At 32.3% G+C, this 27,794-nt stretch overlaps 1 protein-coding gene across 3 annotated transcripts in view; it reads left to right on the top strand.

The window, feature by feature from the left end:
• Positions 1-27,794, top strand: part of Mdga2 (MAM domain containing glycosylphosphatidylinositol anchor 2) — a 790,036-nt gene that overhangs the window by 641,945 nt on the left and 120,297 nt on the right. For all 3 annotated transcript variants that reach the window (XR_009228346.1, XR_009228345.1, XM_046461748.2), the window contains exon 9: positions 23,594-23,863. Coding sequence is in view for 1 of the 3 variants with exons in the window: in XM_046461748.2 (XP_046317704.1) it covers positions 23,594-23,863 (270 nt within the window). In the remaining 2 variants the exon portion in view is untranslated. The remainder of the gene's footprint in view (positions 1-23,593; positions 23,864-27,794) is intronic.

Below are 27,794 nucleotides of genomic sequence, written 5' to 3'. Positions count from 1 at the left end.
AGCCTGGTAAAACAATAGGGAGTAAAAGTGGGGAGAGTCAGCCTGAGGAATAAGGGATTGAGTAGATGGAGGAGTGTAGGCTGATGTGATTGAGGAGGGTGCTAGCTGAGAGACCAGAAGGCTTCACTGGAAAAAGAGATCTTCAGTTTGCTCTGCTCATAGTCCTTCTATTTTAATAATTTGAGTCAGAGGGAGGAAGGGGCAGGAATGGTTAGGACAACTAATGACAAACACAGGGGTTTGGGTGTATTCAAATAAATGAGTTCATTGATTTGAAGTATTAGGATCCTAAGCTTTTAGCCCATTAGTTCTTGATATGCCTTTGATGCCCATTTATATTACAGTTATTACTTGTAAATGCTTAGTGTTCTTTCTGTGTTTCCTTTCAAAGTAAGTTTTAGAAAAATATGGAACAATTTTTATTTGTAGTTATCATGACCTATTCACTTTTATTTTTAAACTCATGATAAGTGCTTCTCAGTAGCTATGATGCTGTGTTGACAGTATTTGGCTTTACTCTGAAGGCTTTGGAGTATATTTTTGGTCAAATTCTTCCAGGGAGTTGGTTGGAATATTGTGAGAGTCTAAAAAAATCAAATAGGTGGGGTATTCCTCCTCATCTCTACTTTTAATGTGGAGACCTTTGTCTGGGCTTTTTCTTCTTCCTCTCTATCTCCATGACTTACCCTATCCCCCAGATAACACCAGAATTAAATATTCCTAATTGTTTCTTACTCTGGTTTCCATTTTTTTTTCTTCTCAAAGATGTTGCTCTCTCTTAATCATTATTTTAAAAATATTTCTTTGATAATTTTAATTTCAGCTATTATTCATCTTTTCTTTAGTTTATAACTTAAATAGTAAAGTTGATATCAAATTATAATTAGCACACATGTGCACACACACACATACACACACACCAGAGTCCTAAATCCTACCACCCTTTGACATTCATATTCTTTAGGTCTCACAGTTTATCAGGGAGAAGATGTGCTTTTTTGAAGCTCTGAGTGTTAAATTTCTGTAATTTGACTTCAGTTAAGTTGCCTAGTACACAATAGCAACTGAGTAAATTTCACTGTCATTCATTTCCCAAGCTTTTTGTGAGTCTTATGCATATTTAGACTTAAGAAAAACCTGTTTCTCCTTCAAATTACTTTGCTTTCAGATCAACAGAGTAAACTCTGCCTTAATGTGTCAACATGGTAAGGGCCATGCTGTTGTATTTCACTCCAGAGCACAGAACATAGACCCGTGCCCACCTGCAGAGGAGGGCACAATCTGTTAAGCTGCTCCATAGTTCCTGACATAGAATAGCTCTTGTGAATACCATAAAGAAATGATGACAGTTTCCACTTGGGCATTTTCAAATCAAATTCTTGGTTACATTTTGATGGGACAAATCACAAAAAAAATGTGATATTACCACAGTAGATTGACTTATCACATGGAATAACAAGCTAATCATGACAAATCCTAGTCTTGTTCCTTTGACCAGCCTTTTCCAAAGATTCATGTTGGATACAATAGTACTTCAATTGCTTACTTGAAAGAATTGCCATTTGCAGATATTTCTTCAATAAATTTCTTAAAATAACTTGAGATAAATGCCTATTCTTTGTCAAGTTTCTCAGTACTTCACTATCATGAACTGGTATAGATAAATAGATGCATACATACTCACATGTATGCATACATGCTTAATTGGGACAGAGTTACAGTTGCCTCTGTAATGGCTTGAACTCATACTAGGGCCACTTTGAGTAAATGTGAAAAGCTTTCCTTACAGAATGTCCCTGAAAACCAATAAGCATTCTTAACCCAGCTATCTAGGCAATTTCTGATAGAAATTCAGAAATACTTGACAGGTTATACTAAGAAGCCTGGAATATGTACATTATGTTACTCAGTTCTGACTTTAACAATTAAATCAGTGCTAGCCAATCAAATCAACTTACTGCTGATTTGCTGGCAAGTTTATAGGACATCTAAGAAGAGCATGCTGAACACCTAGTGATATCTTTTTATTGGATGTTTACTGTTGAAACTTCAAGAAATTCTTTAAGAATTTTCTCTTTAGAAAATCTCTTCAATTGTCTGTTTAAGACTATCTAGGCCTGAGAAAATTTAATCATGAATTTAATCAGCTTGTAAATGAGAATCAAAAGAAAAAGAGAGAGAGAGAGAGAGAGAGAGAGAGAGAGAGAGAGAGAGAGAGAGAGAGAGAGAGAGAATTCCCAAGGAAAGAGGATGGGATATTCTGGCGGTTTTGGCAGACACTTAGCTTGTTATCCTGCAATATTGTTTTTTTTTTTCATTTTATGTGGTCATTAGTGTAGAGCAAAGCACCCCAGTGCTTTATAATTAAAGAGAGTAGCTTTACCTCAGAAAGAATCCCTGAAGAGGCTTTGTTTGTACAAATAATAAAGACACAGATGCAGAGGTAGCTGATAAAACTTCTTGTACCAAAAGCATCTGTAACTATTTGTGCATGACAGAGTTCTGTATATGACACTGTTCTTGAAGGGATAACAATTGATATCTTTGTGCCATCTGTTATTTTGTGTCTGTGCCAAGTGCCAACACCATAAGGTAAAACCAGTGGTTTGTGAGCACTATGTTGTAATAGTACTCAGTTGGAATCTGGTGTTCTAGCAAGCTTCCTCAGGCTTTCAAAACTAAGAAAATACACTGACACATTTCAGAAGATAAAGATAGTCCTCAGAGTCATAGCCTCTTGACTAATCACATTATGGAATAACCATGACAAAAAAAGGAGGGTTGAAGTTTTATTTTTCCCTGTTGCAGATAGCTAATAGCCCCTCTCAATAGGTGAATAACAAAAGTTTTAAGGCAATTGGATAAGTCAATAAGGTCTCAGATTCTTACATTGAATGTCTCCATTTTTACTTGAATACCTAATCACTGAAATTATGTAAGGTCCATGAAGTTTGGTCTTTGCCTCTACCCTCTGCTATTTTCATAATTAATATATGCCACCATTTCAGATACTTAACTCACTGTTGCTCAACTGTTGATTAGCTCCACAATAAATCACTAGAGCAAAGATTTGCTCAGGTAGCAGGAAAGGTGCAATGTTTCTTTGCTTAACTCTGAGAGTATATTTTATTACTATGGTCTGGACTTTTTAAGTTCGTAGTATCTTTATATTCAGCACGGGTTATTTTGAGTAACAGTAAGTGAAGTAAAACATAAACATACCCTGAAGAAAGCTGATATTTCTCCAAAAATTTCAGTGGCCTAACCATACTACACATACCATCAAGCATTAAAGGAAAGTAAAACATTAATAGGAAGTTATTCTATATAAAACAATTCATCTCACAACATCTCAAAATTTAAATGTATAATTGCATATAAATGCATAATCATCTAGGGTCAATTCAATTATTTTCACCAAATTTATTTTATAAAAAGTTTATGTTCAAGGACCTGTACTGGATTTGTCAAAAAATAAAGAAATAAATTGAAAAAAATATTGATAGATTTTTCATTTTAGACTGCAATTTTGTGTTTATTACTTGTTTGTAGCTATTCTCACATCTATTTCATTTAACTTTCATAAAAACTCACTGATAAAAACATGGGAAGTCTACATCTAAAATTCCCCAAATAGGAAAGGTCAGTGAGGTAGTCCCAGTCATCTAATCTATCAGCATCAGCTTTCCTCTTTTCTCGTTGCTTTATAAGTCTCCTCAGAAACCCTAAAGGAGAAAAGGAGGGTGAAGATAAAGTAATCTGTACTACTCAGTAAAGAAAAATTCCAAATTAAAATAATACTATTAAGGAAAATCTAGTGACTACCTACTTAGAGATTGCAGGAATAACTGTATATAGAATGACTGTTATTAGATCTAACCTAAACTTTTGCCAGTTCTAGCAAAATTAGGTGCTAGATATGAATTAGCAAAATGGAGACTTGAGCTATATTTAAATTTTGTATTTTTGCTAACAGAAAATTAGAAGCTGGAATTAATTGCTAGCTCTTCTGCAAGCTGGCAAATTGTAAGTATTTGTCTATCACAATATTTTGATATGGTTTCCAGGGCAGATCTGGTTCAATAGTGAAGGAGAAGCTGTGCTACATAAATTAACTGTGTCAGATTTAGACTGGTAAGAGGATGGGCTAGGTAACTATTCTTGAGAAATGTAATGGCGATGGCTGGATACAAGTATCCACTAAAAACCACTGTCCTGATCTGGGTATATGGAAGTTAATTTACCAATTAGGGACATGTGATCAGCAGGCACTTGATTTCTATTTGAAAGTATTCTGATTGTTTTGATTATATTTTGCATATTTCATGATAAATAGGAGCACTTAATGATTATAACAAATTTATGTCAAGGGAGCCAAATCAGCAGAAGATATGTCCTGTATTACATCCCTTTCCTTCTTCCATGAGGCTTCTGCCTAGATATTAACCTAAAACCTAGGCCAAGGTTAGTGTTGGAAGATTATTGCTAGATAATGATCAATAAAGAAACCAAGGAAACAAACCCTGAGGAACAATTTTTTTTTTTAATTTACTAAGGGGTAGAAAAAATTAGTTAAAAATGGAACTAGGAACTAGAACTGTTAAAACTTCCCTAGAGAATTCAGTCCTAACTTTTTTCCCTAAAACAGCTGAGGAATTGGAAATTCATGTCATTTCATCTGATATACCAGGAAAATGAAACCTCAAATATAGTTCACTTTGTTTAGTAACATAAAAAGCAAGACTGAGTATGTAGGTTCTGGTCGGGATGGCTGGAGGTTAAAATGGAGAGTTCCAATTTTAGACATCCAGTCAAATAATGCAAAATATATTGACAAGTTTGTTAGAGTACCATACCAATACGTTCTCATTAGTAGACTTGTATCACATTTATATTTACAAATATTAATACCATGATTAATTCTAGCCACTTAAATTCATATTCAAACTAAGTTTACTGACCACCTCAGGAGGTATTATGAAGGTAATAGTTTGTTGGATTAGTTATTCAAAATTTTCATCATATTTTTCTGTTTTGAATAGCAAAGACAAGAAATATTATGTTAGTGGGAAGTCACCACATAGTCAAAACTGTTCTCTCTCAATGTGTACAGTGCCAATAAACTTCAAATTCAAATCTTTCAGTACATTGCTATTACTGAACACAAGGCTTGCAACCAGGAAGATATTGAAATCCAGCCCTACAAAGCAAGGGGATATTATCAATTATACAAGTATCCAATGTCTGACAATTTTTAAACCTCTAGTAGCGTTTGGAGATAACTCCACTTTTCATAGGAATCTCAATGCTGCTTCTCTGGAAGCACATTTAAAGACAATATTTTCTTCATATAAAATTGTTGTTGACATACATAAAGAACGCAAATTGAAAATTCCATTAATTTCAAATTTCCTATATCATGAAATACAACTAAAGAAAATTATAGGAAACTAATTAAATGTTAAAAATTATATGACCACAGGAAAAAATACACTTATCAGAAAACTAGTAATGTGATATTTGAAAACAATTTAGTTTCAAAACTGAATCAGGTACAGGATAATATACCAAAAACAATTATTCTGTTTATTCTACTTGTGGTATAATTTCAATAAAATTTTAAAATGTTTCTTTATGAAATTACACAGATTTATGCTATATTTTACTTTTTCAAATATTTTAATTAATTTTATTAGTACATACATACTAATTTATTAAAATTAATTTGTCACCAAATACACACTTCAAAAATACACCATTGTGTTGGGGTTGTAGCTCAGTTGGTAGAGCTTTGCATATGTGAGGCACTTGGTTCGATTCTCAGTACCACATAAAAACAAATAAAATAAAGGTATTGTGTCTTCTTACATCTAAAAACATTTAAAAAATCATTTAATCAATTTAGGGACCTCTTGTACAAGATTTGGGAAATAAATTCTACAATCTGTCTAACCATGTTTTGTACATTAGTACATATATACATGGTGTTTTGTACTATAGTACATATATATATATATATATATATATATACATATATATGTATATATATATATATATGTATATATACACACATATATATATAGCTTATATATTAAGGAAAACTGAAAACTTGTTAGTGTAAGAACTGTGCCTTATATAACCCTATATACAGCAGAAAAAGGATTTAAGATTTAGACAGTGCTCAAATACCTTGGAATGAATGATAGATGCATGAATCTGGTTCTCTGCATATTACATATTACTCAACTTCTGAAACTCTGCTAAGCTGACAATGATATACTTCTATCTCTCACTGTTGTCACCATGCTTTTTAGCTTGCCACTTCTGTGAATTTGTTTTTAGATTCATTTACTTTTGCAGTGAGTCAAAATCTTTCAGTTCACAGATGCCCAGATATATTAAGTGAAAACGCAGACTCAGCAAGTATACAGTACCATGGTTTTGAATCCCAGCCCCTCTCCACAGTAAATGATACTGTCCTGAAATCTTCCTTATTTCCTTCTCCCTAGGCACTCAACAAGGTTGTTTCAAAATCAGGTCATGAAAATTTTGATCACTCCGTCCTGCAGTAATACTTTCATCTTGGGAAAACTTGCAGCATTAGCACTCTGTCGTATTCATTCCACACCTACCACTTGACATTTCTAAAATTTCATTAAATTAGTCCTTTTTACTAATTAAAGATTCATATAGTTACACCTTTTCTTTCTGGGCAAAATCTTAAACCCTTTGAGGAGAACAGACCTCATATTATTTCCTACAATACCTACAATGCTGATTTACATATAATAGTACTAAAATATGCAATTTTAGTTGGGCCTGGTAACACATACCTGTAATCCCAGCAGCTCAGGAGTCTGAGGCAGGAGGGTTCAAAGTTCAAAGCCAGCATCAGGAAATTAGCAAGACCCTGTCTCAAAATAATCAAAAGGGGATATGGCTCAGTGGTTGAGTGCCCAGTACCATACACCATATACGTATATTTATTTAAATTATTTCTTTTCTGCTAGTTCAAAATCCTAGATTTTCTTGATGTGTATAAAAAATGTCTTACATTGGTGCTATACAATCTCAGTAAGTGTTTATTTATTAGCATAGATATGTGCTTTTTTAAAAAGAAAAACAATATTATTAAAAGATGTTTTAAAAATCAGAGTGGTCAGAAGTTTTCAGATTTTGAAACACATGCATTTTTAACAAAGTGACCATGTCAAACACTAACCCAAATGTGTTTACATTTATAGTCAGTGGCTCTATATATAGAAAGTCTAGGAAATGACCTATTTTGCAAACTCAGTATAGAAAGTAAATGTACAGTAACTAAATCACTGAGTTTGATGGGTGATATAAATATTATCTTGCCTCTCTGAATCATTCTTCAGGAAAGACTTAATACTTTTAAATAGGGAATCCGCAATATTTTCCTAATATTTGTAAATGCAGCAAATATAACTTGGCAGAGGCAGCTCAAACAGCTCTTCCTGTTACCAACAGTGATCTCCAAAATCTGAAATTTCAGCATTACAGTCACTCCATACAAGAGAATTTATAGTACATCACACATTACTTTGCTTTTTCAGTCATTAGCCCTTTATGAAAATACAGTGAAAAATGTATATTCTCTTTTTGAGTAGGTGTTGATTATTTTGAAGTGTATACAGAGGGTATACACCTAAGGGCCAGTGATGTCATCAACATAACACACTGTCTAAATCACTACCTCAAATTTCCATTTCTATACCAATTTCTTTAACAAACTGCTGAACTATTAGCATATATGTTAAATGTTTTCCTGTAAGTAAATAGACAGAGTAATATTTTATACATATCTTATATATGTGACTCCTGACAATCTCTCTCTTCCATTGTTGATCTTTGTTGTAATAGGCAAAATAATAAATTAACACAAAGCTAGCACTATATCTGATGACACAATTTTACTGCCTTTGGAGTTATTATTACTTGGTTTTATTCCCTTCTTGTTTTGTCTGTTTTCTTGTAGAAAATTTTATACAAAATACATGAAGAAAGTCTTTCATCCTCAAAGGAAACAAAACACCTACTGAATATAAAAACACTCTTTGAAGAAAATTATAAGCTATGAGCAAAAAAAAAAAAAAAAAGAAAAAATCTTTATTCTCTCATATTTTGGGGGATGGAGTCATTTTTTATAGTCCTTACCACTGAGACCAAAGCAACATATTATCCCCTATTTTAGCCTGAGAATCAACTTTCATGGTTTTACCGTGAAGATAATCAAGAAAACTTTGCTGAATATCCCTATATTTTCCTTGATTTTCGTGGTTTTAGAAGTGTTTATTTTTTAAAAAAGCTTCTATATATTCTGATATCCTTGTATCTGATTTATAAAGGATAAATAAATTTATATTCCACTGTCCTACTAGACATCTATTTTCTTAAATAAAATTCTATGATATAATTAGACCTATCAGCATATAAAATGGTTATAACTAACTGCCTTTCAGGTATAAAAGGCAGCATTTTAGCTATATTTTTGTTAGGCCAACATTTTCCTCATGGAGGCTATTATCAAATAACCATATCATATTGGACATATAAATATGATTGGAAATAAAATAGATTGTCTAATTATGAACATTTAATTAAAGCATAATCAATTCACTCTCAATTATATTAATGTTGTCTAACCTTTTGAAAAAAAAATATAGAAATTTAGTTTTCTTGTTTCTACTCCTTTATTGTAACATTTTCAATAACATCTTAAATTATCCTTCAAAAAATAAGAAATGATGGCCATGGACTATATAATAACTAGTAAAATAAGCCAAAAAAAGGACTTTTGAGAAAGAAATTTAACAATTGATTTTCTACATATGAATTAATTTTTATTCTATAAGTTTGATAATACATGCCACATATGGTCTTATTTAACACAGTATTCCTAACCTCTCAAATTTGATTTTCTGGATTAGAACTATCTTTAAAAAAAAGAAGAAAAAAAAAACTTCTAAATTTTTCCTTAATGCCTTTACAAACTGTACAATGTCTTAGGAAATGCTTTTCACATAGAAATTAAGTTATCATCTCCTGAACATAAACTAAATACAAAATCTAAACCCTTCTAAATTTTCAAGAATGGGTCCATGATCACCAGTAAGTTACTATGTCTTCTGCATGCTTATCCATCTTCTTGCAGATTCATCTTTAATTGTATGAAAGGAAAAACTAGATGGTTTCCCCTGTTCCTTCATTCCTAAAACAATTCTAAAATGTTACTTGAAAAAAGCATTCTAATTTATTTTCAATTTTATTTTCAGTTGATTTAATTATGAAAATGAAATTTTATAGCATGTATCCATTCCAAAACACAAGAATGGCTCCATGACATCATGGTCTATAAACCAAATTCAAAACTTAATTGTAAAATTTAGTCTGTTATATTTTATTTTCCCTGAATTATAAATCATACACGAGTGCAAATTATGGATACTGCAATTTCATTTTCTGAGAAAGTTCTTTGACTTTATTGAACTTCCTGGTTCACTCCAAGTCAACTGAAAGAGTAATTTTAACTGAAATAAGACTTCCTTTTTACAGTTTCTCAAATATCCCTTACATTGCTGAATAAAAGAACAGAAAGGGTTGAAGTTTTAGAGGCTTACTATGTCTCTTTGAATGCATCCTCTCTTCTTTACTAAAAATTTAATCTCAAATACAGTTTGACTTTTTTTCTGTCAGTCAATTTTCCAGTTTCCATCTTTGTTTGGTTGTTAAGTCCAGCTTATTGAGTTATATGGGCACAGAATAAAATTCTAAGAGATTGTAAGGAGGATCAAACCATATTTTCTTTTAATTACTTTTTTTTTAGTTGTAGGTGGACACAATATCCCTTATTTTTTATTTTTATGTGGTGCTGAGAATGGAGCCCAGTGCCTCATGTGTGCTAGGTGAGCACTCTACTGCTGAGCCACATCCCCTGCCCAATCAAACCATATTTTAAAACTGATTTCATCAATAAGAATGTGTTGCATAATTGATCCAGCAACCTTCACTAATTTCCTTCTCAAACCCAATGTACAATTATTTTTTATGAAAGAATACTATTCCCTTGATCAATAACTTTAAACTTTTCACTCTTGCCTCAGAATGGAGTCCATACCTGATTCTCCATATTTCTACAATGTAATTCCCATCTTATGTTTGTTCTAAAGAAATTGAAATAAATCTTTGATCTATCCCAGCTGTTAGTTTTTGCTTTGTTTTTCTGTGCTTTAAACATCATTAGCCAAAACAGCCTTTTGCTTTTTAGAACTACTTACATAATTTTGATAGTTATATTTGGAATGCATGTTTTCAATTTCTATTCATTTTTTCTATTTCATAGCAGAGTGAGGCCTGTTATTATAATTGTGTTTCCCATATAAAACCTCCTGTTCTTCTACACATTTACCAGTTGTCTCTTCAATCTTTGAGTCAAGGTCAGTGTTTCCTAGAGGAGCTGGTCTGTGAATCTGTGCAAGACATATGATAGGAAAAATGTTTTTATCAAGAGAAAGACTTCTTCAGAAAAATCATCAGTTGAACTTAGTACCCTGTGATGTTGGTTTATATTTTGCTGCTATCTCCTTATCTCATCACAGTTTTGAAGGAATGCTAAACCTCAGACCACACATTAAAACAGCACAGCAATGGATGATTGACCTTAAGAATAGCTGCTGGAATGGGTAGTCATATTTCGAATGTATTTTGATTGTTTCTTTTAGTTTGGCCCTTGTTCTTATTAAGCAAATAAAGAGAGGACCGAGTTAGCTGAGGGTTTCAATTAGATCCATGTTAAAAGAATCTTTCCCCCAAAATGGCAGAGAACCTGGGATAAAATACCATCTTACATGAATATGCATCGTATTACTTTTATTAAAAAAATATACATTTTACATTGAGATGATTGCTAAACCTGTGTTTCCAGGAATTCCTTAGCATTAAACTTTAGAATATAAAACATAAATATTTCAAAGTGACCACGTCCTGTTTCAAATGTAGATAATTATGTAATTCATTTTGAATAGAACATCTGGTATATATGATCCTATTTTTTCTTGTCCTAATATTAGAAAAAGCACAAATAATTTTTCATTGGATACATTATATTAGTCTATTTATTTATGCCTATATTTTAAGAGTGATATAATAGAATTTACTTTTTCTATGTTGGTTTTTATAAACTTTACACTTTATTCTTCTTTGGTATATTTTTAAAAAATCAGTTTGTTTTCTTATTGTGGGTTTTAAGAATCCTTTCCATATTTTGGATGAAAGTTCTTTATGGCATGTATTGGCAAATATTTTTCCCCACTTTTCAGTCTGACTTTTAATTTTCTTTACAGTGTATTTGCAAAGCTGAACATTTCAATTTTGATAAGTACAAATTTTCAGTTGTTTCATGGATCCTGCCTTTACTGTTTTAGATAAAAGCCAGCACCAACCCCTAGGTCATGTGGTTTTTCTCCCAGTTATTTTCTAGGGGTTGTGTAGCTTTGGATTTTGAAATCATATGGTCTAAATGTAGAATTAAAATCTGTCACATGGAATACATATGGGATGCTTGAGAATTTAACATCTCATATTTAGTTTCTTTTATTTGTAAACATAAATAAATAAAAGGAAATAATGGTAATATTTTAAAGTTGTAGAAAGGACTAAGTAAAGTAATAAGTATGTTAAATATGCTGCCACATTAATGAAAGTGAAATAAACCCTAAAACCTTCCTGTATCAACTTTTTCTTCTATATCCATTCAACCAGATCCTACAAACTTCTCAATATATTCTTCCAAATACTCCTTTTTCATATGTTCTATACAGAATAAATTGGGATTAATTTAAAACTTCATTAGGGATTGTCTTCTTTCTGACACCAAATAGATGGTGTTCTGTACATCAATTATTTGATTCTCTAACTGGATTTATTAAAAAATCCATTTTAATTCTCACAGTAACTACCTGGAATCAGCACAGATTTCACAAGCTAAAGGTCTCAGTTACAAAATAACCCTTGCTTTAGATGGCAGTCACAAATCTCAGCTTGCCACTGTAACTTATTAGTGATAAATTTAAAGGTCCTCTGGACCATCCCTAACTTTGTATTGATAATTTCTAGAACACCTGAAAAAAACTAAAGAAAACATTTTGTTATGTGTATTGGTTAATTATAATGAACGAAATTTGCCAAGCATGGTGGCACATGCCTGTAATCCCAGCAGCTCTGGAGGCTTAGGCCGGAGCATCTCAAGTTCAAAGCCCGCCTTAGCAACAGCAAGGCACTAAGCAACTCAATGAGTCCCTTTCTCTAAATAAAAGACAAAATAGGACTGGGGCTGTGGCTCAGTGGTCTAGTGCCCCTGGGTTCAATCCCTGATACCAAAAATAAAGAAAGAAAGAAAAAATGAAATTCAGTGACAGCCAAATGGGAGAGATGCATAAGGCAAGGTATGGGGGAGGAGGGTAGATTTTCCATGTCCTTTTGGGTTGTACCTCCCTTACAGCTCCTGTATGTGCTCATGAAAAGATAAATTGTCATATATTAAGTGCATACTATTTTTGTTGGACAATGAAATAATTTAAGCTATTGACTTAATACTCTTAACTCCTGGATTTTCTCTTGTAAATATTGGATTTGTTAATTATTAAGAACACAGTATTCCTTGTCCCTTTAAACCCAGAAAACAGCAGATGACAAGTGTCTGGGGGTGGTCTTTTGAGAAGAAATTACTTGAGAAGCCTGTGGCACATACCTTTAATCCTAGCAACTAGGGAGGTTGAGTCAGGAGGATTGTGATTTCAAAGCCAGCCTCAGGGACTTAGTCAGGCCCTATGCAATTTATCAAAACCCCATTGCAAAACAAAACATAGCAAGTGATGGGGATGTGTCTGTCTCAGTGGTAAAACACCCTGGGTGCAATCCCAAGTACAGTACCAAAAAAAAAAAAAAAAAAAACTTAAGAAGAAAGGACTCTAATAAGGGCAAGCTTAGTGTTGTCCCTTCTACTTGGTAAGTAATTAGAACTGTACTTAAACTGGTATCCTCCATATAGGTGGGCAGTCTTCACTTTTAACTCTTAAGTGACAGGATTGAAGACAGTCCAATGCATGTTTTGTTTGTTTGTTTTTAGTAAACAAGTTATCATTTAAAAAAATAGTTTTTTTGTAGTTGTGAATGGACAGAATGCCTTTATTTGTTTATTTTATGTGGTGCTGAGGATCAAACCCAGTGCTTCACACATGCTAGGCAAGAGTTCTGCCACTGAGCTATAGCCCCAACCCCCAATGCATGTTTAAGGTCTGTCTTCTTACAGGTGCTTAAAGACTTAAAACTAATTTAATATTACTTTTTAAGGTTTTTCTTGTTTAGGTATTTTTTATTATACTTTAAATCAAAACTATATTATTTTGCTTATGATTCTGGGTCTTATCTGAAATGAGCAATTGTTTTCAAGAAAGAAGGGCAAAAGCTTATTGATATGTAATACCAAAAAAACACATGAACTGATCTCTGATCCACCTATTAAGAAAAAACACTGACATATTTGTCCCAATAATTTACTGTTTTTATGAATTATTCTTTCCAAATAAATTAGACATCTGTATATGTATTCAAACATTAGAAGAACCCCCGACCCCATTCAGAACATTTGCCAGATATCTTGAACATATAAGAAAAGAAAATGTTAAGTTTAGAATTAATTTTGAGCACTTGTTACTTAATGGCTTTATTCCAATTGAAGTCCTTAATAACTTTAAAAGTTCACACTTTTACCTCCAGACACCTAATATTCTGCATGTCCATATACATTTAAACAGGGGTAATACATAAATGCATTCACAGGGAGTACTTTGCTACATAAACTATAATTTGAATGTGGTTAGAAATACATTAACAGTATTTTTTCTTTAACCTAACAGTTTTTTTATAATTATTTTTTGCTTCCCTCAAAGCATGATTTCCATTTTTTTTTACTTATACAAATTGTTGAATTCTAAATGGTACTGTGAATAGTCCAAACTCTATTTTAATTGACTAAATAACCAATAGGGCAAGATTTTCAAAGCCCTCTTTGAGGGGAATGGCTAAATTATGAAACATAGTAAAGCATAAGTAGTTTTTTTTTGTTTTTTTTAAATAGACAAGTATCATTAAAAAAATTTATATAGCATATGCTGTACATAGTAAAGCATAAGTTGTTATTAAGAGTACACATTCTGGAATCATATTGCCTTGTTTCAACCTTACTTTGCAAAGTTTTAGATGTGTGACTTTGTTTAACCTCTCTGTTTTTCAGTCTCTTCTATAAAACTGTGCCACTTAAAAGATATGATCTATGTGAATGTCTTAACAAATGCCTTGCATTCAGTAAACATTCATTATCAATAAATGCAATTCAATTTGAATCATTATTCTTCAGGTTATGCATAGTGAAAAACTGACTTTTGAAATAGAAATTTTTAATAAAAATGAATATATTCCATAAAGTGTATTTTAAGAATCATTTAATTGACTAAAATCCTAACACCTATTTATTTAAGTATTCCTATTCTTAAGCATTTTATGTTGAAGTGGCTTTTTGGATAATATTTTTATTTATTTAATTTTCTTAATATAAAATATTTCATAATAAACTATACTGAATAATTTATACCATGTGAAAAATGGATTCTATGAGAATAGTGAACTCTAATATCTTTCAGTATCTGGAGCTTTCTTTCATCATAATCCAAAGTGTTCGAGTTATACATTTAATCATGACTGCAAAGGTTGGTCCTTTTCACTAGGTATTTCAAAGAATGAAATGTTGAGCTCATTAATAGCCAGCACGCTAAAAGTGAACCTTACATCAGGAGAAATTTTCCATAGGCAGACTTGATTGGACTCTAATGAGTGCACTCAGTTTCACATCCTCTAGCCTTTTGAGGTTAGCAAAATCTCGAAATCCAAGTAGTTTGTACAGCCTTTTAAATAGAATAAATGATTACTTTAATTTAGGCATGCTTTCCAACTCAGACTCTATTAGTCGTTTTGCAAACACACTATATTTGAAGAATTTTAACTCAATGTTATTGGACATCCGTATGGCCATAAATAATTGAATAGGCTGTCTTCTAGGTGTAGACAAATGACACATTCACTAGATAGTGTCTGAAAAATCATTATTTGAAATAATCTAATAGGTCAAATACATTCAAAGAATTCTCACAGATTATCATTCATTGAAAAAGTAAACATATATTTTAGGATATATCCCTGTAAAACTAATTATGCTGCCACTTAAAAAATTCAGAAGAAAGATAAGCAGTTACAAACACTTTTAGTTTTGCTACAAATACAAATATAATTTGAGAGCAAATGTGATTGACTTAAGTTATCTGCATTTAACTCTATCATTACTAATTTTCACTTCACCTTAGCATTTCATTCCAATGGCCATACCTTTCCTCTTGTAATCACTCAAAATTTCCTACCTCTGAAATATAAAATTCCAACAAAATCCTGTTCATTGATGGAAACTTTCTGGCTTCCAGACTACCAGATTCTAAATGTGATTGCTTTTCCAGTTTTCGAGTTTTCCCAGTGATTCAGTCTGTGAAATCTGAGTCTATGACTCACCCCATTAGTTTCCTTCTGAATTCTTTCTTTCCAGAACCTGCTTGGCTGTGCTTCTCAATGTCTTGTCACCTTGTCCTTTTACCTCACTATACTGGATCTCCACCCATAATATCAAAGTACTGATTTTTTGATGTATAAAAGATACATGTTTCAATTAGTTCTTGGTGTATAACAAAAATTTCCAATTCTAGAAGCTTAAAAACACATTTTTTTAAAAAATCTGATTCTCTGATTTCTATTCAGTCAAGCATTTGAACAGTTTGCCTGGGCTGCTCTTTTCTTCAAGTAACCTTGGTATTAGCTGGATCACTCGGTGGAATTTAGTGGGTGACTAGTCTGGTCTGAAAGACCAAAATGGTTTCACACATCTGGAATGATAGTGGGGACAGCTGGAAGGCTAAGCTTAACCTTGCTCTTTTCTTCTCTATCTAATCTCAGGTCTACTTCTCATGGTCTCGACAATAGAATAGTTGTGTTTATGAACATAGGTCAGGCTTTGTTGAGTGGGTGTTTCAAAAGCTAAGAAGTGGAACTCACAGTCTCTACTGTTCTGAGCTCAGAAATTGGTACAGGCTCAATTCTGCCATATTCTGGTTAATGAATTTACAGACCCCATCCAGATTTAATGAAGTGGACATATACCTCACTTCACCATAGGAGCAACTTTGGAGATATTCTGGATATCTTTACTCCTTTATATCATTAATGCATTCATTTACTCAATCAGTAATAGTTTGCATCAACTATAATACCAGATACACTGATGGATTTCTGGGCTGAAGCAATGAATGAAGATATTTAGTTGTTTCATAGTGGAGATTACAAAAACAAGACAGGAAAACTGGAAATTATATTCAGGAATATGTACAGTGATTTTTAACATTTAAATGTAAGGGAGATAGTTTATTAACTCTTCATTAGAGATGGGCTTTCTGAAGAGGTAAAATCAAAGAAATGAGAATGAGCCAACCATTGAAAGAGCAAAGGAAAGAACATCTCAGGCAGAATAAAGAAAGCCAAATGTCTAGAGTCTTGTTGAAAGGCCTTGTTTTGTAGCATAGGAAGAAAACCCATGTGTCTGGAACATAATGATCAACATGACGATGGTTGAGAATAAGAGCCAGAATTTATAAGTCCTTCTACACCTGATTAACAAGCAAGGGTGAGTCAATAGAGTGTTTTGAGAAAGAAAATATTATGAGAAGATTTCTCTTTCAAAAGGCCATCTGCCTACTGTTTTAGTTAGCTTCTTCGATGGCTGACTAAGACTTGACTAGTAGTAACAATTTTAGAGGAGGAAAATTTTATTTGAAGGTTTATGGTTCCAGAGATCTTAGTCCATAGACAGCTGGCTCCATTGCTCAGGGTAGAACATTATTGTGAATAGAAGAGGCTTACATGATGTTCAGGGAGCAGAGAGCAAGATTCCACTGGTCAGATACAAAATACGTAACACAAGGGCACAGTTCCAATGCCCACCTCCTTCAGCCACAGCCTCACTGGTTTCACTCAATTAATCTCTGTCAGAAAACTAATCCACTGATTGGGTTAAGGCTCTTACAATCCAATCATTTCACTTCTGAATGCTCTTGCATTGTCTCACACATGAGTTTTACAGAAACATCTAATTCCTAAACCATAACACCTATCTAAGATTAAGAAAAGGCTAAAGAGAAACATGTTGGCCTTTTAGCAGGAGCTATGTGTGATGGCACACACCTGTCATTCCAGCTATTCGAATGGTGAGGCAGGAGGATTTCGGAAGCTGAGGAGTTCCAACCCAGTCTAGACAACATAGAGAGACCCTATCTCAAAAGGAAAACAAAAACAATAACAAGAAAAACAGTAGGGTATTGCAGAATATCCATAGTAGTCTATGTGATAGACAGTGGTAGAAGTAGTAGAGAAGGAGAGAAATACCTGATCTTTTCATGTATTTGAAAGATAGACTCAATAGAAATAATTGTTTTCTAATTGTAGTGTTCTTGAATAACAGTTATTACTTATCTCTAGTGTCCATCCTCATATGCCCCAAACTTACATAGCAATATTATATATGCTTCACAGAAAATGCTTTCAATACAGTTAGTTTTGGTATTCAGCTTCTCAAAAATGTACATGTTAGATATATTGGTTCTTAATTTGTTTCTTGCTAAATCTGATATTTTAGATCACTGCATATTCTTTGAAACACATAGCTTCTTTAATTTTTATAACATGCATTTCTGGATCCCCATTTCTCTCTGATTTTTTAAATTTATTCTCCATTAGTAGCTTTTATTTTACTGTTACTGTATAAGCAATTATATTCAATAGCATATCCAAATTTGATATTTGGTTTTATGCTCTCAGTAAAACTCTTACTTGCAGTAAGCCTTTTCTTATGATCCATATTTCTACTTGCATAAGATGTGTTTCTGAGCATATAAAAAATAAGACAGTCTACAAAGTCTTTCCAGGAGAAACAAATGAGAATGCTGGGAAAAATTTTTGTAAATATTATTAAAATCCTTATAATGCTTATTTAAAAAAAAAAACTTGTTAAATTTAAGTGAAAACAGTACAGTGATGCTACTTTGACCCTAATGAATCTTCAATTCAATTTTGCAGACCTGGAAATTTTTAGGTTCTATTTTTATGACATCTGTGGGCACAAATCCAACCCCATGGTATTGACTGTGGGAGGGTCCTACTGGTAATCGCTTTTCCCAAGCAGCTGGAATTCAAAGGTGGCATCTACATGACAAGATTAAAGCTTAAGTAAACACAGTCCACACATTTCCACTCTCAAGGGAGTAAAAGAAACTTGCAAGTTTGATGTAAGGAAGTTGACAATAATATGGAAATTAATACTTGAAATTATTATTACTAGCTGGCACTTGGGTGCATTTTTAACTCAAATTCATGTCATATGAATGTATAAAAAAGCCTTGAGCCAGGAATTTAGATTATTGTGATCCTAGGCAGCAATGCTATTAGTTACCCATGGATGCAAATCTTCATTGGATGAAGAAGAAACATTTTCAGCATCAAAGTTGAAGGACAATCAACAACAAAGAGTAAAAATTAACCAAGAACTCACAGAAGCAATGAACTTTGAGAGAAAACCAGCAGGAAAACACTCTCAAACTTCATTTGTCATTATCACATTGTATAAAACAAAACAACTACTTTGTTTAATGACATAAAAGCTAAGCTTGACTATATTTATAGAGAATGAGGATATTCATTCTCTGTAGAAAAGAGGTATAGCAGGTGTACAAAAGAACTATGCAGAAAATTTGTAAGTTAAATCTATGTTATTGGAATTAAAAACACAATGAATGAGGTAAGCAAATTAAACAGAGTTGTAGAAAGAATTAATGAACTGCTGGACATGCTGGTGTATACCTTTCATTCCAACAACTCAGAAGGCTGAGGCATGAGGAACAAAAGTCAGAAGCCAACCTCAGCAAGTTAGTGAGACCCTGTCTCAGAACAAAAAAAATATATAAAGGACTAAGGATATAGTTCAGTTGTAAAGTGTCCTTTGGTTAAAACCCCAGTACAAAAAAAAAAATCTGTGCAGAAAAATTTATTAATAATTTAGTACAGAGCAAATAAAAAAATGAAAAACTTGGAAGAGAGGTTAAAAAGTATGGAAGATAAAAAGGATCAAGTAAGGTTTTAAAGAAGGCAGCAAGCAGACTAGTTGTTTGAAGAGCTAATGATGAGAATTTTCTACAGTTTCTTCAAAGAAAGACACCATTTTAAATAAATAAATTTAAGAAGCCCAATACATCTCAAACCTATAAGTAAAAAGAAAATTGTGCCTAAAATTATTGTATGGAAGCTGTGGAATACCAATGGCAAAGATATTTTGAAGGTTACTTGAAGAGAAAAATATTTTCACTTCATAATGTAAGAATTTGGGCTGACCCCTCCACAGAAATAAGGCCAACTGAAAATAGATTATATTATTGATGTGCTTAAAGAAAATAACTGCTGACCTATGACACTATATGCCTGGGGAAATATTTTAATAATACAATTAAATATATATTTTATAATATATTTTAGAAATCAAGATTGAGAGTTCACTAAAGATATGATAGAGATTTCTAAATGATTACTTCAGAAATAAGGAAAGTGACCACAGATGGAATGTTGATAATGAAAGAAGAAATGAAAAGCAAATAAGCTACCATATGACTACATAAATTTAAACATTTCAGGTAGAAAAATGATAATGTATAATAGGAATTTTAAAAAGAAGAGAATCAAAATCTTTGACCCCATAACTTATGTCAGGATGAGAGTCAAAGGAACAAAGTAACCTCAGATTGTTTTGTCCATAAATGTGGTAAGAATATCAACTGAAGTTTTTTAGAAAACCTGTATATGGATTTTGCAATTTTTATAACAATCGACATAATAGAAACAGTAGATAAAATTCTCAAATAGTAGTAACAAATTTAGGGATAATAATCTAATCCATTGATCTAAAAGAAGGCAATGAAAAATTAACATCAGAAAAAAATAGAAAACAAAAAATAAGAAGGTGCATTTGTATCCAGCTATGTCCACTATTATAGTAAATGTAAATGCTAAGTACTGTGGGTAAAAATAAAATGATTGTCAAACTCTCTTGAAATAATAACACAAGCACATGCTGTTCAAAAGAGATGCTTGTAATATATAGGGATACTGAGGGCATACTAATAAAACATGGAAGAATACAATATGAAAATACTAATTAAATAAATGCCTGGGTAACATTAGGCAAAATAGACTTTTAAAAAATAAAGAATAAAGATTGGTTTATAGTGTTGAAATCTTCATTTCATGCAATTTTTAATTTGCATGTCCTTAATAGCACAACCTAGAAATAAATAAAGCAGCAAAGAGATGGAACTACAGGAAGAAATTTTAAAATAACTAATACCTTTTAGGAGATTTTAACACTTTCATCTATGTTAATCCAACTAGAATCAGTAGGCAAAAATGAACACCTCTGTAGAGGATCTGGATAACTTGCTTATCAGATTTGATCCCCCAAATCCTAGTCACATTCCAAAACTGATGCTGTTTCTTTTTTGGAATCATACTGGGGAAAAAAAAATCTAGTATATATTTACCTATAGCAAATGTCAACAAATTTGGAGGATTGAAAACAATGTACTTTTTTCTTTCTGACCAAATTCAGTTAAGTTAAAAAATCAAAAGCAAAAAGATAATCAAATACGACCAGAATGTTTAAAAATGATGCAGCTCTTTGCTTACTGGGTTTTCCTACTGTGTGACTCATATGTACAGAGTCAAGATGTTCACCATACCCCAAATTGCCTGTCCTTTTCCCCACTCTTTGTTGGAAAGCATTATATACTGACAGCATTGTCTACCTCCTTGCCTAAGGTACCATTTATTGTCCCACTGACTTCACCTTAGTTCAGGCTTTCACCAATGGTGGTATTTTCTGTGTAACTTCTCTTCCCCCTGTGGTTTATGTTTTTCCTATCTGTTACAGCATTTTTCCTAAAATAGAAATGACAGTAACAACAATAATATGGTTAAAATCTGGAAGGTCCCCTTAAAAGATGCTGCGTGCAGTAAATCAGTAGTGTTCAAAGGTGAATAATCACATTATAAATGATGTAATCCCATCAGTAAATTAATTTGATGGATTAATAATTTGAATAAACTACTGGGTGAAAACCAAAGTCAGGTGACATGTAGCTGGAGGAAATAGGTCATTGGGGATATGGCCTTGGACTATATCTGTCCCTTTCCTCCCCTTCTCTTTCTCTCTCCCTCTTTCCCCCACACCCACTCCCTCTCTCTCTCCCTCCCCTTTCCCTTTGTCCCTCTCTCTTCCCTTCACCATTACTCTCTGTCCCCTTTATCCTCTGCCATGCCCTTCCACCATGATGTTTTTGCCTTAAAGTCTGCCAATCATGGACTGAATACTGTGAAACTGTGAGCAAAAATAAATCTTTTCTTCTTAAATGGCTTATGTCAGGTATTTTGATTATAGTGATGAAAAGCTAACACAAACATCAGTAATAATAATTTTATCCTGTATATCTTTTATTTATTTATTTTTTTTAGTTTCACCAATACAAACAGGATAAAACTCAAAACTCCATAGCATGACACTCAAGATCCTTAGACTCTCTGCCTCTCCTTGGTTATTTCCTTCCAAGCCCTCATGGTCTTTTGTGCATCTACTATGCTACTCCACTTGCATTTTTCTGAAATTCCCTCCCTTCCCCCTACCTACTCAAGCACCTACTGCTCTATCAGGAAAGCCCTCTCTTATTGAGTACCTATCTGACTACGTCCTGTGTATATGGAAGACACAGCTTAAATATCCCCTTTCTTAAAATTTCTTGCTTAGTTAGTCCTCACGATATCATTCACTTCTTCATTACTTTCTACCTGGAATTTTTTCATAATTAAATTGTATATGTTTTTTAAATGTCTGCCTTCTGTGTTGTCACGAAGTATGTGAAGGCAGGAGTTTTTTGTTTGTTTTTGTTTTTTCTTGCACATTTTTTGAAAAATTCTTAGCACTTTTTGAAAAAAGTCTTAAAGAAAAAAAATTGAGAGAATGGATAATATTGAAACAAATAAGGCATATTAAAATCATCTACTGAAAGTAGTAAAAAAGATAAGTCCAAGATTGAAAATTAGAAGTGATGCCAATATTACTTAAAACAAATAAAGAAAAAACAGATGAAATAACATGTAAAGAAGATTATATTAGGCACTCATAATGTTGTAGTCTTAAAACCTTTTAGAATTTTGAAGTAAGGCCCATTGAATACAGTTGTACAGATTTTATACAACATAACTCACAGGAGAGGCATGTACATCTAATTAAGGAGGGAATTTTGAGCCAAGCATGGTGGTGCATCCCTGTAATCCCAGGGACTGAGGAGACTGAGGCAGGAGGATCATGAGTTCAAAGCCAGCCTCAGCAAAAGTGAGGCACCAAGCAACTCAGTGAGACCCTCTAAATAAAATATAAAATAGGGCTGGGGATGTGACTCAGTGGTGGAATGCCCCTGAGTTTAATGCCTGGTACCAAAAAAAAAAAAAAAAAAAAAGAGGAAATTATGTTGTGAAATGTACCCCTTAGTGATTGTAGAGAGTTTCATAGAATGAGAGAATCACATCATTACAACTCAGGAAATAAGTTTAATTTATTATGATAATTAAGATTTTTAAGACAAGGACTATTTTTTATACTTTAAATAATAAAAGAAGTGTATTTTGTATACTTTAAATGGATGCAATTTAAATATTAGAAATCTTAGCATCAAAAAAAACCAGGTACTTAATGTAGCAAATTTTAATTACTTGAAAAAACAAATCACAACTACACCAGCTAAATGAGCCTTGCAATGGGCTGAAAACCATCTCCACTTGTGGTATGATTTTCAAAGTTTGCTTAAGATTTACATATGAATATTATGACTTATACATAATATCATAACAAATGATTTAGAAAATAAATGTATATAATTGTGTTGCCTACTTTATTAAATAATGAGTATCCAGAAGCCCATGGACTATGCCTCACAGAGGAATAATTAGAATTCACAAATGCTTATAATAGTTTGAAGCCACAGCTTTATTCTGCATTTCATATCAAGAACAACATTTGGCGGCTGGCAGTATAAATAGTCATGACAATTTATTTTTCTGGAAAACAGAAAGAAAAAAATAAATAACTCTGCTTGTTTCACCTGCAAATGCTTTTGTAAAGCAATGAGGCTTATTCACTGCCCATACTCAGCAAATCACATTGCCCAGCCCTAGCCAAATTTCCTGGGCCTAAATATGTTCTCCACCCACCTCTTATCCTCCTTCTTTACAGACTATATTCTTAAGAATAGCTTATCATAATAAGAATAGCCAATATGAATGGCTTATTGCAAGACTCATCTATTTTAATATATCTTTTCTACAGATCCCCCTGCTGTGGAACCAGCATTTCTGGAAATCCGGCAAGGACAGGACCGAAGTGTCACCATGAGCTGCAGGGTACTGAGAGCCTATCCAATCCGGGTGCTGACCTATGAGTGGCGCTTGGGCAATAAGTTATTACGGACGGGTCAGTTTGACTCTCAGGAATACACAGAATACCCAGTGAAGAGTCTTTCCAATGAAAACTATGGGGTTTATAACTGTAGCATCATAAATGAAGCTGGAGCCGGGAGATGCAGCTTTCTTGTTACAGGTAGGATTCTAAAGGTTTGGCTTTTTTATATTTTTTGTATTCTTAGAACAAGAGATCTTAGGTCCATATCATTGTAAGAATGAAAACATTGCATAATGAGCAGTTTTACCAGGAAAAGTGTATTTCTTTAGTTAGAGCTTCTGTTAGTTTATTTTCAAGGCAAGTCTATCATAGTAGTTAAAATTGTACCTGTGCCAATAAAATTGCATAGAAATTTATTGTAATTCAGATGAAGTGAGTAATGAGATTGATTACTTTTAGTATATTAGTAATAAAGTGGCAAATTTTGTAACTAGCATTATTTAGCTCAGATTGCAAAATGTAAACAGAAATCTGCTCTGATTTTCTTAATAGCAGGATCATTTTGTTTTGTTTCTTATTTATTTATTTATTATATTTCAATGTAGAATGACTCTCCATTTTATCCTTGACTTACCAAATTTTCACAAATATGGTAGAAAAAAGGGAAAAATACTGTCTGGTATACAATAAATTAGGAAGAAGTGCAGATAATTTTGATGTCATTATCTTCTTAGTATTTCCTCTGTATTGTCTTCCATACTTTAAAAAACTATTTTCATAAGCTATATACTAAAGTGAATGTTATTTTTGAGGCAGGATTTGAGCACATATTAAAAGAAATACTCATTTCATTGTTATTTTGTCCCAGGTAGCATTAGTTGTAATAGTGTATATTAGGAAAAAAAGAAACTGGACATTAAAATGTTTAAAATATTCCAGACATAAAAAAATATTCACTAATCATATGAATTCTTTGTTATTACTTACAAGAGAACTCTGTGAATATAATTTTCCTTGAGCCAGTTTTGCCTCCTGAAATGAAATATTAGAGAGGTAAAGTGTGCCTGACTTACCAAAGAGCATGACTATATTGTGAGCTGCATCTTGCCACCTCTTGGTTTCACAAAGCTTTTCATTAGGTTTATTTCCCTCCAAGGTTTTCCTATTCTGATTCTTAAAATAGACTACTAATGCAAAATCAAAAGATCCTAGGACACTGCTGTTTATCAGATGATCAAACTTCCAATTTAGAAATATTTACAAGGGAAAAGAATGTAGTTTGTTACTCAGTGGGTATTTTAAATGCCTCCTTTACTTTCAATCTTTCTTTATGCATTATTTTCCATACCAATAAGAATTTTTCAAAGGTGATTATTTTTTTCACAAATAGAGCATCATCTTGCTTTCATTCATGAATCCTCTAGAACAAAAATACTCCTTAAAATTAATTACATCCTTTCTTCAACTTTTTGGCCTTAAGCAATTCATAATTCTCTATGATGACATTGTATCCCAACTTTTGGCTAGAAGGTTTAGATCCATGCTGTTCTTCAAGATTTGTATTTGTTCTATATTATGTAATTCAAATTCTAATTTTGAACTAGAAGACAAACTGAGACCAGAAGAAACACTAAGCTTCATTGTTCCTCTCCAAATCTATGAGACGCCACAAGTAGATTTGATAACTACAGAATGGAATAAATCCATTCTGTATTGCCTCATGGAGAGAGAAGGAGAACCATGCATTAACTTGTTTCAAGTATGCACTTTTCAATCTTTAGGTCAACTTTATTGTTTCAAGGTCTCCACATAAATGAAATATTGTTTTAAAAAATAGAAAAGGAGGCAATTGAATCCCAAATACAATATAATCCAGGAAAATATATATATATATATATATATATATATATATATATATATATATATATATATATATATAAGAAAAGATGTTTTCTTAGAATCTGGTTTTTGGAGTATCTAGAAGGAACTTTGAAAGACTATGTATTTCCTCTACCAAAATATATCAGAAGTAGTATTCCTTATGAATTTCCACAATTCAAAACTCTTTGAAACTAACAGTTATTAGAGAATAGAAAATATTCAAAGATGCAGATATTCTTTATCCACAAAATAGATCTCTAATTTCTTTACTTCTTAAAAACTGAATAATGAAGAAAAATTTAAAAGTTTATTTTTACACTTACTTTATCAATATCATTTCTTCACTTGCCATATATGTTTTATAGTATTCAAAAGCAGATTTGATCTCAGTGCACTCCAGAATGTACAGAACTGAACTATAAGGCACTAACATCTGTACTTATTTTAGTTTCCAGGAAAGCTGAAACATTTATTCCCATTTTTCTCTTATTTATCATGTGTGTGTGATGTGTCAGTGTAGGGGGTGAGAAAGTGGGATTGTGCTTACTGAGGCATTAGAGGGCAAGTGAAAATATTTTCCTGCTAGGCAAAATAAGATGGTAGGCCAAGATATTTGGGTAATATGAAAGTAAAAGCAAATAACCAGCCTAGTTTTTAGAGAATATTTTCTACAGTTCTACAAAATATTGTGTTTTGCATTTTATATGATAATATTATAACAATTTTGTATGGTTTGTTTTAAGTAAGCTTTGTGTGTTATGGTAGGAACCCAGAGACCATTCCCCTATTCCTCTGTGGAAATCTTTACAAATTCTAAAGAGTAATGTGACATATTAATTTATTGAATTAACCTATGAACATTCAAACACTTATCCAAATATGCTTATGTATCATACAAATAAACATTTGTATTTTAATAGGTAGATCTTTACCATTACAGCAGATTTCAATTGCAGCATGAACTTCACTTTATGACATGTTCAAAATAGCCAAATATTCACCTTTTGAAAAAAAAAATCTAAAATGCTCTCAAAGATCTAAGTTTATTCTTATGTGGCATGGTTTTCATTCTATGTAATACGGTAATACATAGCTTGATCCAGAAAAAATAAAGCAAAACAAAACTCAGTAGTCTGAAGCGACTAAAGGAAGGAAGGCTGGACAAAAGATTTATTGATTGAATGGAAGAAAACTGTCTGAAAAAAACAACTTTTTACAACTCAACATAGATGTAGGCCATGATTGTTCATGTTTCCTGAAGACCTAATTGGAACAAGCTTATAGATGCAGGAGGGAAAGCCAGTGAGGGAAAATGACCTGGGAGATTTCATTGACCACCTTCATCAGTACTGGGTTGGTTTAAGCTATCCATTAGCAAAGACCCCCAGCGATGCCATGGAATTGAAACAGTGCAGACAAAAAATTTCAAGAAATTGATTATCTGTAAAACCAAATGAGAGAGGATCTATGAACAGATTCTATTAACATTATCAGAAATTAAGATGAAGATAAACTTTTATTCTTTTTTAACATAAAGAACTAGGATATTTGTAACAAAATACCACATTGATTCATAAGGTTTTTAATTATGTCTTGAATTGTTCTAATCAATATTCTTAAATATTTAGCAATTGAGAAATCAGTTCTAAATTATTCCAATTATGCTTCCACTAACCATTCTTTCTCTATATTTCTTCCCTTTAACATGCTGCTTCTGATAATGTTTCTGTTAGAATTTTTATGTGACATTGGATAAACAAGTTAGACAAAAAAATGCATGATGTTAAACAGAATTTTTCTTTTATGGTTTTTGATGAGTTAAATAAAACTTAGAAACTATCCTGTGACAATATTAGCATTGCTTTTTATTACACTAGGTTATAAGTCAAAGAAAATAAGTACAAAATAAAGTACAAAATAAAATTGCAATCAGAGTTTCCTATATAGCCCAGAAACTAAAAGTGAAGTGCCCTTCTAACTTCCAGATAGTAAATGCATAGAGTTCAATTAAATTTAAATTAAAATATTTAAGAATGGTGTCCTTTCCAACAGTGACTATATATCCTATAATATTTTACTGTATAACCACAAATTATATTAAGTATAAAACTAGCACTCTTTAGAGGTACCTACTAGATGTGAAGTACAATATTGGAAACCTGTAATAGAACAATAAACATTCTTTCAAAAACATCACCAGTTTTTTTATTTGCAAAATATCTTGCAATTATTATTTCATTTTAATTTC

This window comes from Marmota monax, unplaced genomic scaffold (assembly GCF_021218885.2).
Source record: "Marmota monax isolate L192 unplaced genomic scaffold, Marmota_monax_Labrador192_F-V1.1 WCK01_AAM20220418_F8-fsc00001, whole genome shotgun sequence".
Lineage (NCBI taxonomy): Eukaryota > Metazoa > Chordata > Mammalia > Rodentia > Sciuridae > Marmota > Marmota monax.
Note: the sequence above shows the minus strand (reverse complement) of the source record. Positions and strands in the feature narration are given on the sequence as shown.